This window comes from Penicillium samsonianum, assembly GCF_028829775.1.
Source record: "Penicillium samsonianum strain IBT 33392 chromosome Unknown utg000007l_segment0_segment0, whole genome shotgun sequence".
NCBI lineage: Eukaryota > Fungi > Ascomycota > Eurotiomycetes > Eurotiales > Aspergillaceae > Penicillium > Penicillium samsonianum.
In genome coordinates, this window is record NW_026643265.1 from 2,659,337 (window position 1) to 2,672,344 (window position 13,008).

Genomic DNA, 13,008 nt, shown 5'->3' on the forward strand with positions numbered 1-13,008 from the left:
TGGGCACATTTCTGCCTCCTACATAGTAATTTGCTCACATTTTTCCAAGATTCGTTTCTGATACCGGTACTAGAAGAGGTACTGCTTTGTTATCTCCCTTTGAAAGTATTTATTCTCATGTACATGTAATATCCAGCTTCTGGCTCTCAATCTTGGGGCTCTGTATCCGTGGTAACGACTTTACCGACGTCTCGCCCAAAACTCCAGAGCCGACCGCGGGGTGTTCTGTCAGCCAGGTACCATACCGCCCGCCAGCTGTGACGTGACCAGGGAAGCTTCGAGTCGAGCTTCTTTTCTCACTTGCATGTGTCTTCTTTATCTTCTTCTTCCACTTGTTTTCCTCGGAAAGTGAAGGCACTACCTCTCAGTCTTTCTCTTCAACAGTGCTCTAGTTTTCTCAGGGCCAAGATGGCCTCCATTCTTCTGCGATTCGAGAGTCGAAACGGCCAATTTCGACTCACGGTCAGCCCGGAGGAACTCTTCCCATCACTTCAAAAAAAGGTATTTGTCGGCCCTTGGTCAGAAGGGAACAATAGCAGGATGAGAGCCAAGATCTAACGGGCAACCGGCATTAGATTCTAGAACACCTCCCGGCAAACGTCGAACCTTCGTCCATTGCCCTCTCAAATAAACCGATCGGCACGGGTGGTGAGGAGAGACTACTGGAAGGCCTACAAGGGGTTTCGCTTCAGCAGGTTGGCCTCAAGTAAGTGTTGAATGTCATGTTGGCCTCTACAGATTGAATTACTCACGCGCCGCTGGCTTGAAGGCATGGCGATAAGCTCTTTATTGGGTACCAGGAACAGTCACAACAGAACGGACCCTCAAACGGCAAAACATCCACCACTACAGAACAGCGACTCAATGGAGCACCGATTCCCAAGCAACAGACAGTCCCGATACGTCCACAGCCAAGTTCTTCCGCTCCAATCAAGAACCCGTGGGAGGTAGTGCAGCAGTCACCGCTGGACAATCTGCTAGACAAGAAAGACGGAAAGATCAAGCGTGGCATGGACTACAAGATGTGCAGACACGGTCCCCGAGGCATGTGTGATTACTGCATGCCACTCGAGCCTTACGATGCGAACAACATGACAGAGAAGAAGATCAAGCACCTTTCTTTCCACTCATACCTGCGGAAAATCAATGCCGCGACCAACAAGCCCGAAATGGGAACCTCGTTCATGCCTCCGCTAAACGAACCATATTACCGAGTGCGAAGTGACTGCCCGTCGGGACATTCGCCTTGGCCAGAGGGCATTTGCACCAAATGTCAACCGAGCGCAATCAGTCTGCAACCCCAGGAATTCCGCATGGTTGACCATGTGGAGTTCTCATCCCCAGATCTAATCAATTCCCTCCTTGATTTCTGGCGAAAGTCAGGTGCTCAACGGCTGGGCTTCTTGTATGGAACATACGAGGAGTACACCGAAGTACCACTAGGTGTCAAGGCTGTCGTGGAAGCAATCTACGAGCCCCCGCAAACGGGCGAAATCGATGGTGTAACACTCCATGACTGGCACAATGAAAAGGAAGTAGACGAGGTAGCCCGTCTCTGCGGGTTGCAGAAGGTTGGTGTCATCTTTACTGACTTGGTTGATGGCGGTCGTGGGGATGGTTCGGTGGTTTGCAAGCGGCATATCGACTCATACTTCTTGTCTTCACTGGAAATTACCTTCGCTGCCCGACTCCAGGCACAAAATCCCAAGTCAACAAAATGGAGCCGGACAGGACAGTTCGGCTCAGATTTCGTAACGTGTGTGCTCAGCGGAGACGAGACAGGTGCGATTGCTATCAGCTCGTACCAAGCATCTGTGTCTGCAGTTGAGATGGTTCGAGGAGATATCATCGAACCCTCAGCGGACCCGACCGTGATGCTAGTGCAATCAGAGCACGACAAAGATCTCGGAAGCAGAACACGATACATTCCCGAAGTCTTCTACCGACGAATTAATGAGTACGGTGCAAGCGTACAGGAGAGCGCTGAACCGAGTTTCCCAGTGGATTTCCTACTAGTCACCCTCACCCACGGATTCCCAACAGAGTCATCCCCGTTATTTACCAACAGCCGCTTCCCTATCGAGAACCGTGAGGTCATCGGCGAAAGCCAAGAGCTTCGACACGTTGCCCAGAAACTCATGTCCCATGGTGATCCCGACAAAGCTATCCAAGGCGTTTCCGACTTCCACATCCTGTGCTTCTTGCATGGAGTCGGCACATTTAGCAAGGTCAGTGTTCTATGATGCATCTTTTAATCTACTGTACGTGACTCTAACTCGCATTCTCGAACAGGATGAGGAATCACTCCTCTGCCGCGTCGCCAGAACGAAGTCCCCCGTCGAGGGCATGCAGCTCGTGAATACCCCAGGATGGGCCACGTTGATGACAATTCTTCAAGAGAGTGGTGAGCGCCCCCTAAGCGCCCCTGGCCCACACCGGCCGAGCCTTCTCGCCCGGATTCCCAATCCCGGAAACGTCGGAACCCCCCACCCTCCACCCTACCCCGGTCCATATCTCCCAGTCCCGAGAGTGACCAGCTTGCTAAGAGGTTTAAGGGAGCTAGTTTAGAGTGACGGGTTTCGTCTTTTCACCGTCCGGTTTCATCGCAATCCCCCTAGACATTTCGCCTCGGATTTCCCCACCGTGTTGCCCTAAAAATTACGAGGGGGACTAGTGACTGTTTATCGCCTTTTTCCCCGAGATATTGTCGATTCCTGGGCCCGAGATGGAGATTTGATAATGCGGGAATGGAAGTTGGAAGGCCTTTGGGTTCGTGGGCTAGTTATAGCAGGCTAAAGCTCTGCCCGATATCACTGCTTTTTCGACGAATATACCACTCGAAAATCCAGTTTGCGTCTTACGCATCTTACAGCCCTGGAGTGTGCTGTAATTAGATAATTCACTGGTGCTCTTGTCTCAACGGCTTGTTCACTTAGATCTGCTTTTTCGGATAACAGATATGGGGTAGATTTTTTTGATTGGATTAATGTGTCCAAATGGATGCTACAAAGTAATGAGCCTACATGTGATGTTTATATGTAGCAACGTGACGTCAGGCGAGGAACTCTCATAGCCTGAGTCTAATACACGCCATAGACCACAGCATCATATGTATCCCCTCATCGTCAAATTCGCGGGGATGTATTTCATAGTACACAATTATGACAAATTCCCTGCCCTCTTCAGTATTGCACTGCCCATAAACGCCCGAATATAAATTTCAAACTCCCAAATAATACAAGTTACCGGTGACGATCACCCCCTCATGGCTCTTATCCCTGACTTTTTTTGACAAGCTCCTTCAAACGTCTTTCCAATATTTCCCGTCCCTGTCCGGTCCTCCATACTTCATGGGGTGCATCGTCAACAATATCCCAAGACAAAAGGTTATCTGTAAGATGAGACAGATCCTCCTGTCGCTCTGCCCACTGGGAATTCTTTTGAACTTCTTGCCCAGAGCTCACAACAACTACAGGAGCATGACCCATCTGGATATGTCGAGAAGACTGTATCTCAGCGGCAGTCATAGTGACAGCGACAAGGTTTTCCTGCAGCTTTGCTTTGATGTATTTCCCAGACTGGTAAGCCGCACGTCCGATAACACGGTCCTGGCGAGAACGGCCGCGTAAAATGGCGCCCGCAAGTCGATCCAATCCTAGCGGAGAAACGATACCACGAAGCCAGAGCAAAAACCCACGACCAGGTCGCCCAATGTCTCCTAAGTATGCCTCGTGGAGCGGATCGATCATAAAGATGCCGCGAACTTCGAGAATATTATGACTGGCAAATAGCCTCGAATAAAGACTGCCAACGCCAGCGGAAACGACTATCCATGGACCGGTCTCTCCTGCAAGAGCTAAGGCCTCTGCTAGCACGTCCGCTGACATGCCCGCGGAATGGGGCGAGGGTGCGTTGTCGGACCATCCGAATCCTGGTCGGTCCCAGTAACAGTATCTGCTGATACCGTCACGGCCGTATACATCGTCGATGAAGGGTTGCAGTGTATGTTCGACAGGCCCATTTCCACCCTCCAGAAGGATCGTTGGTGCATTTTTATCTGCAGTTTTGTTCCCGACACAAGCGAGATGAACTTGATAGGTATCCCCATGCACCAAGTAACGCTCACCTGGAGTCTTGAGCCCGGCATCGAAAGCACGCAAGATCAGCGTTGCCGTGAACAAGATGGCCGCGATCGCAATTACAGCCAGTAAAACTGTTTCAGCAAAAACAGCAATCCACTCCAGCAGCGAGCGTCGAGTCTCTTCTCGACCAGTAAGACGCTCTTCCTCCTCCCTCTTACCCCAAGCGACCGCTTGGTTTTGGATGGCCTGGTAGATAGAGATCAGAGCTACCCAGACGACAGAAGCAATCCCCACCCAGCCCTCTTCAAGACGGATCCGCGGCACAGCGAGGATAATACACATATCCACGAAAAGCAGAACAGCAAGCGTAATGGCCCATATAGTTATGGACTTGGATGGCACTGCGAAGAATAACAGTCCAAGGGCGAGATATCCTATCGCCAGGGTGGTATATGAAAAGGCAAAGAAGCCCGACCCCCGCGAGTGCATCATCGGTGGACTGACGAATAAGGAAACCAGCAGGAATGTCCACCATATGAAGCTCAGTACCAATGCGATGACTGACACGCCGCGCACAGCGCGCACGCTCCATAGGTTGTAGGGCGATACCTGGTTCTCGTGTTAGCTATAACTTGTCTTTGGTGTGCTATTTAGTATGGTTTTGTTTATTGGACTCACTGCAGGATCATCTGGGCTTAGGAACCCCTCGTTTCTATCTGCAGGGAGCAGTCTTGAGCGCTCAGTAGGTTCTTCGAATCTTTGCTCTGGCGCATCTGGCGCATCTGGCGCATGTCGATGTTCTTCCCCATTTGGGGTGTGGGGTGGCCCCGTAGACTTATGGTCGTTTTTGCGACCCCAGAGTGACATGGTGAAGATTAGTGTCGATATTTTGACTTAGTAGGTTTCATATAAATTAATTTGAGAGGATTGTATGTTTGAAAAAATGGACCAAGGCCGAACCTGGTAATATCCAGCTGATGGGTATGACATCATGCATTTCCATTACAGGTTGTTCCCGGGTAACGCAGATCTATATCTTGGATATTCGAGTAGCACCGTCGTTTAATACTTTTCTGACTTCTTGTGTATTTATTTGCCTGAAGATACGAATAACATTAAAGCATTTTATCAAAAAAGTACACGAGAAAAGAGACCAATGTGAGATGCAACCTTGGAGGTGGGTAGAGGTTGGCGTAAGTTCTTCTAACTGAGATATGATTACCTTTAAGTATTCTGCTTATAGCATACTATATTAAGCCCTCACTAATATTCATGCTAATCCCTTCGAGGATTTGGGCAACAGAGTCAGGAGAAACCAGCAATATGACTCCATTCAGCCATATCTAACATTGCCGGAGCCATCTCCAAACCAGTCATCCGCAGCCAAGGACTCATCAGGAGAAGCATAGTTTATAATTGTGCTTTTCGATGTTGTGTAGGCATTGTAAGCCTCGATCCCATTCTCGCTTCCGACTCCACTGGCAGACTTTGCACCTCCCCATGGACTGCTAGGGTCATTTCGATGATGGGTATTCACCCAAGTAATTCCTGCATCAATCTGCTCCGACACTCGGAAAGCCTGGGGAAGATCGAGTGTCCATACACCGGCTCCTAATCCAAACTCGCTGTCATTTGCCAATGCAATTGCTTCTTCTTCGGTATCGAAACCAGCAACGACAATAACAGGACCGAACGCCTCCTCGCGCCAGATAGACGTCTTCACAATACTGTTGTTTTCTTTGCTGGATGCAAGTAGCGTTGGTTCGTAGAAGTATCCCTTCTCGAAGTTGAATCCGTCAAGCGGGCTTTGAGAAACCATCCGCTTTGCACCGATGAGAGAGACCGCATTTCCTCCATCTAGAGCGCTGTTGACTAGGCGCTCCACATTTCGCAATTGCTTCTCGGAGATAAGTGGTCCCATGGTTGATTCCGGGTTGCTCGGAGCCCCAATTCGGCGTGTAATGTTCTCAATCTTAGCCTTGAGCTTGTGCAGTAGCTCGTCCATGATCGAGTTTTGCGCTATAATCCGGGTGCTGGCCACACACGTCTGTCCACTTGCGATGAAGCTTCCAAAGACGATTCCGTTGACCGCCATATCGATATTGGCCTTCTCAAACACGACCAAGGGCGCCTTTCCACCCAATTCCGCGGTGTATTTTGCCAGATTTCCTCCAACAATCTTCCCAATTGCCCTGCCGGCATCGGTTCCACCAGTCACATCCACCTTTTTCACCAAGGAATGCTCAACCAGTGCTTTACCGGTGATAGCTCCATAACCAGGTAAGGCGCTGAATACGCCATCTGGAATTCCCGCCTCGCGAAGGATTTTACCAAGCAGAAGAGTTGTCAATGGAGTCAGCTCACTAGGCTTTATTATGACACTGTTTCCAGCGGCAAGCGCTGGAGCAAGCTTCTTCACGGCGATCAATAACGGGTGATTAAACGGGGTGATCTGAACGACCACTCCGAGGGGCACTCGGTCGACAAAGTTATGCAGTTTCCCCATCGTCGGCAGAACAGATCGCTCCTCAACTCTTAACAGGGAGGCATAGTATTTGAACCATCTTGTCAAAGATGGGACCTGGGCCTTCATTTCTCGAATCACTCGACCCGTCTGCTTTGATTCTGTTGAGATGAGCTGCGGGAGGGCATCGGAGAGAAGCGTTGCGCATTTGTCCAAAACATCGGCGCGGTGATGACGATTCGCACGCGACCATACGCCGGACTTGTATGCTGCGTGAGCGGTGGAGATAGCGGTCTCGACATCTGCTGGCGAGGCTGCGTGACATCTGTCAATGGTTAGGCTGGGATCAAAAGCTTCCCGAGTTCTGCGAATAAGCTTACTGCGCGAAGATTTCTCCGGTTGCTGGGTCTTCAATGGGAATGCTGTAGAATTGTCAGTTCTGGTTCAAGTGTCAACATAACCGTTACCCACATGTCTGCATTCCCATCTTGCTCTTTGCCGGCCAACCACAAGCGATATTCCATAATAGAAGATATCCAGGTACATAAAAACTTAGGAGCCCCTCGAAATCAGCCTGGAGGGGAAGTGATGCTTTATAAATTGCGCTTATCTGGCTTATCTCCCTGGAGGGGGGTAAATGCCCAGGTGAGGGGTCAAGCTTGGAGTAACATTCGAGCTTCCGACTTTCTGTCGTTACGAGATGGAGTCCTGTCCTGTCAAGAAATATATTGCATTGATCACCGCAAGACTGACGTATCGGGGACAGGGGCCATGTCGATCCCTTCTCAAATTGAAATCTCGCGACCTGCGCTGTTTTCATCTTCAAACTCCCCACCATGTATACGGACTATAATACACCGGTAACCAAAGCTGTCAGGACACTCTCTCAGCCTGTCGGAATCAGACCAGAACATATCGCCGAGGAAGAAACTCTGCTCTACCTAAAACCTAAATACGACCACCGTTCGCCCAATGAATATACCATCAAGCGATATTGGGACGACTCGACGGTTTTCACAGTCACTGGCCACAAATATGGTGACACTCCAGCCCGCGAATTTCGCGATTCGTCAGGACTCCCCATGTTCCAGACTCGCGAAGCAGTCCTAGCATGGAAAAGACCATTACGGGTGCGATTACCCGGCAATGAAGACGAAGAACTTGTGGATTTCAGGGTCAACATGAAGAATGTCTACAGACTCACATTTCGCAACTCGATGGAGCCAGACTCAAAAAGCGAGAGCGATAGAATGGCGACGGTCGAAGTCCGAGAGTCGGGCTCTTACGCGTGGCAAGGATTCTCGGCCAGTGTTGGGGGCCAGAAAGTGGTTGATGTCCGTGAGAGCATGACGATGAATAAGACACTACCCAAATGTACCTCTAAAGGTGATGTGTCCTTGATGCCACGACAAGTCCTTGAGATTCTTGTGGCTGAGGGTTTCGACTTGTCGCTAGTGAGTGTATCTAATTTTGGTCGGTAATTAGACACTAACTGTTTTGTTCAGGCTGCCCTTATTGCTGTGTACATGGCAGACTCGAGGTTCAGTACTGCACCTCCTCCCCGATGTTAAGTGAATACAAGAACTTTTGGATATTTTAATTGAACTGGTCTCAATCCTCGTCTGTTATGCAATGTGCAGTATACAATGGAAACATTTGGGTGTGTTTTGTATATCTGCCTCTTTGTCAACTCTCAAAGGGCTATGTGCCCCCTCTACCCACTTGTATCTTGTTACTATTTTTCTCTCGCGGTCTTTATTTCTTCTTGCTCCTAGGATGTCAGCTATTTTTGGATTTGGTGGGGGGAGGGAAGCTATCTATTCAAAGCCACCACCGCATTTTTCTAGTATTCCATATGGGAGAGCTATCTCCACAATGCACAGGCATCATTAAGAATCCTCTTTTTGTTTTAAGTCAGTCTAACACTATACATGATTAGTTATTCTATAGCCCACAACCCACCTGGGTGGCGTAATTTCACTTCGGTCATTAACTGTCTAGGTATCATTGCATCTCCCTCTAGACACTCTTTGGTCTATAATTTTCTCGGCGCAACACCATTGCGTTCAAGCTACTTCCCATGTATCGTTGCCTACAACAACATAGTGCAGATTGTTCTGACTTATGCTCACGATCTAGCCCCTTATATGGATTAATGTTATTTCCAAATGGCGTGGCCAATGGCTTCTGTTCCAAATTCACTCGTCTTGCTATACACGAACAGAAAATGACTATGCTGAGTTATTATTCAATGGTACCTATCTGTAGATCTATATAGATGAGTAGGTTTGCCTAAAAGGACTGGTTATAGCTGGAAGTACGAAACCATGCCATTTATGGCAGGCTATTCGACGCCCACCCTTTTTATAGCTGCGATGCCTGTTATAAAATGCGCTGCCTGAGTAATTGTGCGTTCGACTTGTGTCGTGTACTTTTTCCTATTTATTTTATTCCCTCCCTCAGAGATTTCTTCCTTTCTACATTTATCGATCTCATTAAACCTCAATACCGACATCTACTTTTATTTTCACCACTTCAACTACACATTTACCGTCTACTACAACTCCAAACCAAGCCCATGATGGCAATTAACACCAATCCCGTTCTCCCCGTTGGGAATGATACCAAATCCGCAATTACGGCCGACAAAAGCCCCAATCTCACTCCCGAAGAACAGGAGTGGCTTCTCGGCCACCTCCAGGGCTGTGTTCACCCAGCCAGCCAGTTAAAAGAGCAACGCTTTTCCATATCACCGGCCCCTCTCGCCTGGTATACTCGCCCCGGGGGGGGGTAATCGAATTCAATGAATTTGTGGCAACTCCCCCGCCAAATCCAAACCAAGCAACCCGAAAGGCCATTGCAATTGACTGTGAGATGGTCGGCGTTGAATGCAATCGCCGTGAGCTTGCCTTTCTTGTAGTGGTGGACGTCCTAGTTTGAGGCTTGTATGGTCCGGTTCTATGAGGTGCATTTAACAAATCTCTACACTGGTACTGCAGTTTATCTTGGGATTATATAAACAATAAATTCAATGGAACATTTGGCTTCATAGAATTAGTTGGAATCTTTTTAATTCTGTCTAAACATCCAGGCCCGAAATTGATGTAGTTGAATTTCTTTAACTGTCAAAAGAGATCTTAGAAAGGCCAAACCACCAAATTTCAAACCATCAAAAAAAGAAAACAGAAGCGGCAAAAAAAGGGTAACCACCGAAATGGAGGCCGAAGACAAAAGGAAATCTTCTTCCATCACATGCGTTCCTTGAGGCAGGGCTCGGCCAGCAAGTTTCCTTTTGCCATCATAGCTTTCAGCCCGTTCCTACTAGTATCAAGGCCGAATTCATCCTTGAAATACTGTCTTAGGGCTTCCGACATTTGTAGCTTCTCTGACATTTGATCTTGGAACCTGACCCAGCCTTGTTGTACCTGCCGTGCGGCCTCGGGTCTTTTGGCATGTTGCTTGATACCGGCATGGCATTGAGGGCTGCATGCTGGCGAGCTAGGGTCACGTACCCATCTCCAGTCAGGGCCAAATAGGGAATCGCAAAATCCACATAATGATTGGAAGCCGACACAAAAAGTCTTCTCGAGGAGGGTGTTAAGGAGTTCAAGGGATTGGCGCGAGTCCCCCTCCTCTTCTATAATATCCCAGAGCCTTATAAAATTTAGTTGCCGGCCTGGTTTCGAGGCAACCCAGTAGCAAAGTGTGTCGATATGCCCTTGTAGAACTTGCATAATATGTTGCGGAATTCGACGAATCAGTATGCTAGCCTGCCCAATATACGGCCTCCAATACTCTTCGGCCTCACTAGAAGTGATGTACAATAGGTATCCACCAGTGTCGGGCCATTTGGAGAGAGGATCCTGGACTCTGTGGATATCGTCTAGCTTAATCTATATATAAGTAAAAGCTTCGTATACTTTAGCGGTGTGGACTCACATTTGGCGGGTGACTTGCTTCCCTTCTAGTTGTCGCACCTCTGGAAGTATACACTTTGCAATCCTATCTTTGAGAAGCTGTGTCGATTCGAAGCATTGCATTTCGTCCGGGTATGACTTGAGACGATGGATTTCGAAATCTGGCTGAGCCAGCTTTTCAACCAAGTCATCTACGAGCTTTTTAAGGCTAGCGAAGATGACTTTGTGGGGTTCAAGCTGTTTTTTAGACTGTTAGAGAGGCTCTATCTGACGGGCTTCAACTGGTCACATACTTAAGGCTTCCTGCTTTTCCTTGGTATCGACACAAGGAATCTGGATCGAACCCAGGTCTGTCGTTGAAATTCTTTCGAGGGAGCCCCAGATACTTTTGACAACTTCTTCAAGCATATCACGCTGCTCATCAGACGCCTGTTTCTTTCTAGAGTGCTTTTGAGAATGAAGTTCTTCATCCTCGAGCTCTTCCAGATCTTCCCAGACAACATATTTCAAGATTTGGTTCACACTCAGGGCATCATCCGCCTCAGACCCAAGATCATAGACTTCCTCGGCCTGGCCTCGGGGCAGTGGTTTTGACATGGCGTAAAGGATGGGAAGGGTGTCAAAATGCGTGTCGATAGGAGAAAGCGGTTAAGAGAGAGGAAGAAGAATCATGATCTATTCTGTCTATCAGAAGCAGGGTATCTCTACCCTGAAGCTAACAAACAAACGCTCAGTCTGCAAGCAAATGGAGGCATCAATGAGATGACAGGCATATTCCAACAAATAAAGACAAATAAAAGCCGGAACATCAAACAGGCTTAAAGGCTTGCGGCTACCAGCAGAAATGAGTGTATCGTGCATGTGACCCAGAGCTTAAACTATGGAGTTGCTTTAGATGGGTAGAAATGCAACTCGATTCAGGAGAAACAAAGCTCTTGAACAGGTGGGATTCTGTGGTGCAAAGGGCAACCATGCATAGCTGGAAGAATAAGAGTGACACTGAATGGGCCAGAATGTTTTTTGTTCTATAGGACTACAGGACTGCCCCGATGGTTTAGGAACCAACGCCCTACATCGCACATACTTGGATTATCACCCACCTACCTTTCACTCACAAAGCATTTCAATCTTCCGGAACTTGACCATTGTATACACTTAGGATCACCGCCAACTTGCTGGACCATGCAGCATGAATTATCATCAGAACACCACGTGGGGTGATGCAAATTAAGTTGTCTAATTGGGCAGAAGACACCTGTATCACCTTTACAGCGTTATGGTCTCTATTGGGACGCTGTTGGGATTGGAAGGTCTAGTTTCTGTTGAATGATGTTAGGATTTCAGGTCTCTCCGAGCTCAAGTTCCGGGTCCACTTTGAATTGCTTCATCAACTGCCAGCGTAGCTCAATGGTAGAGCGTCAGACTTTTAATCTGAATGTTGCGGGTTCGACCCCCGCCGTTGGCTTTTCTTTTTTCGTTTTTCCCTTTTTGCCTCGTGTATAAATAGGGCTGGCTGGTGTTTATTGTGACTCCATATTTGGAAGTATATTGTCGGATACTATGGTTGAATACATGGTTGGATACAGGGTTCTACCCGGGAAACATGTGACCGCCAATTGGCGAGCCACACAAGTGCATATTGAGCTTAGTCAGATTGTCCGTTGGAATTCTCGTTCGTGAATTCTAAGGTTGCATATGTATGTATCTATGCGATAGTTAACTATACTACCATACATTGTCGTACTGCCAGATTTTTGTCATATATCAAAGATTACACATTCCTCTGTACGGTTTACACTTTTTACCGCCTATTTTTGCCCTCTAGCTATACAGTTATCTCAAAAAAGCCATCTCAATTGATTATCTGGGAAGACTATCAAAAATACATGACAAGGCCGTATAAGCGGCCGATATTTTTGTCCCTAACTATATACAGAAAAGTGCGCTGTACTGTTTATGCCTTTTGCCGCCTTCGTATATCGTATATATGAGTATATAACACTACTAAGAAAAAATTACAAAGACATCCAAACAGAACACCGTCTGTAGCAATCCCCTCCGTTAATGATATTGGATTCCAGGTCTCTCTAAGCTCGAGTCTTGAGTCTATTCAATTTCGAGTCTCAAGTCTCTAATGTATCCACGATATGCAGATTCGTTCAATAGCAGCCAGCGTAGCTCAATGGTAGAGCGTCAGACTTTTAATCTGAATGTTGCGGGTTCGACCCCCGCCGTTGGCTTTTGTTTCGATTTTTTTTTTTTCCCTAGTAGTCTATCTAGTCAATAGTTAACTATATAACCAAGTTTACATAACTGTAAGTAAATTTGGAATAGAGTGAGGCGGCTTTTCGCCCTGCTACATCAATGTATGTACATCAAATGTTGTACATAGCAAAGTTGTTTCACAAATTAAGCCTCCGCCCCGTCTACCCAGAAAACTTGACAAGAGGGAAGATAATCCAAAAAAAAGACATCTAAAGGCTACCATCAAGCCAACTGGGTCATGTCGTTCTCAAGGACAGGAGCCGCAAACGCGACCGGCTAT

The 13,008-nt window shown here is 47.7% G+C and overlaps 6 protein-coding genes across 6 annotated transcripts; 3 read left to right on the forward strand and 3 right to left on the reverse strand.

Annotated features, from left to right (window-relative positions):
- Nucleotides 1-408: 408 nt before the first annotated feature.
- npl4 (nuclear protein localization protein 4) lies at nucleotides 409-2,568 on the forward strand (the record flags this gene model as incomplete). Its single annotated transcript, XM_057284603.1, has 4 exons — nucleotides 409-501; nucleotides 576-706; nucleotides 770-2,228; nucleotides 2,293-2,568. 4 exons carry the CDS (start codon nucleotides 409-411, stop codon nucleotides 2,566-2,568), a joined length of 1,959 nt encoding a protein of 652 aa, XP_057130869.1.
- Nucleotides 2,569-3,272: 704 nt separating this feature from the next.
- On the reverse strand, nucleotides 3,273-4,949 carry N7471_011885 (DUF2417 domain-containing alpha/beta hydrolase; the record flags this gene model as incomplete). The annotated part of the gene is made up of 2 exons (XM_057284604.1): nucleotides 3,273-4,691; nucleotides 4,761-4,949. The coding sequence occupies 2 exons, from the start codon at nucleotides 4,947-4,949 to the stop codon at nucleotides 3,273-3,275; spliced, it is 1,608 nt and encodes a 535-aa protein (XP_057130870.1).
- A 466-nt stretch (nucleotides 4,950-5,415) lies between these two features.
- On the reverse strand, nucleotides 5,416-7,070 carry N7471_011886 (Aldehyde dehydrogenase C-terminal; the record flags this gene model as incomplete). The annotated part of the gene is made up of 3 exons (XM_057284605.1): nucleotides 5,416-6,871; nucleotides 6,927-6,968; nucleotides 7,018-7,070. The coding sequence occupies 3 exons, from the start codon at nucleotides 7,068-7,070 to the stop codon at nucleotides 5,416-5,418; spliced, it is 1,551 nt and encodes a 516-aa protein (XP_057130871.1).
- Nucleotides 7,071-7,266: 196 nt separating this feature from the next.
- N7471_011887 (uncharacterized protein) lies at nucleotides 7,267-8,184 on the forward strand. Its single transcript, XM_057284606.1, has 2 exons — nucleotides 7,267-8,000; nucleotides 8,052-8,184. Exons 1-2 carry the CDS (start codon nucleotides 7,383-7,385, stop codon nucleotides 8,115-8,117), a joined length of 684 nt encoding a protein of 227 aa, XP_057130872.1. The 5' UTR covers nucleotides 7,267-7,382; the 3' UTR covers nucleotides 8,118-8,184.
- Nucleotides 8,185-9,127: 943 nt separating this feature from the next.
- N7471_011888 (uncharacterized protein) lies at nucleotides 9,128-9,340 on the forward strand (the record flags this gene model as incomplete). The annotated part of the gene is made up of 1 exon (XM_057284607.1): nucleotides 9,128-9,340. One exon carries the CDS (start codon nucleotides 9,128-9,130, stop codon nucleotides 9,338-9,340), a length of 213 nt encoding a protein of 70 aa, XP_057130873.1.
- A 454-nt stretch (nucleotides 9,341-9,794) lies between these two features.
- N7471_011889 (uncharacterized protein) lies at nucleotides 9,795-11,060 on the reverse strand (the record flags this gene model as incomplete). The annotated part of the gene is made up of 3 exons (XM_057284608.1): nucleotides 9,795-10,416; nucleotides 10,486-10,684; nucleotides 10,757-11,060. 3 exons carry the CDS (start codon nucleotides 11,058-11,060, stop codon nucleotides 9,795-9,797), a joined length of 1,125 nt encoding a protein of 374 aa, XP_057130874.1.
- Between the last annotated feature and the right edge of the window lie 1,948 nt (nucleotides 11,061-13,008).

Bases quoted from the DNA above. Each gene is read 5' to 3' on its own strand.
- N7471_011887 (XM_057284606.1), top strand. From the start codon at position 7,383: ATGTATACGGACTATAATACACCGGTAACCAAAGCTGTCAGGACACTC. The intron at 8,001-8,051 runs GTGAGTGTATCT...TGTTTTGTTCAG, and splicing joins AGGGTTTCGACTTGTCGCTA to GCTGCCCTTATTGCTGTGTA.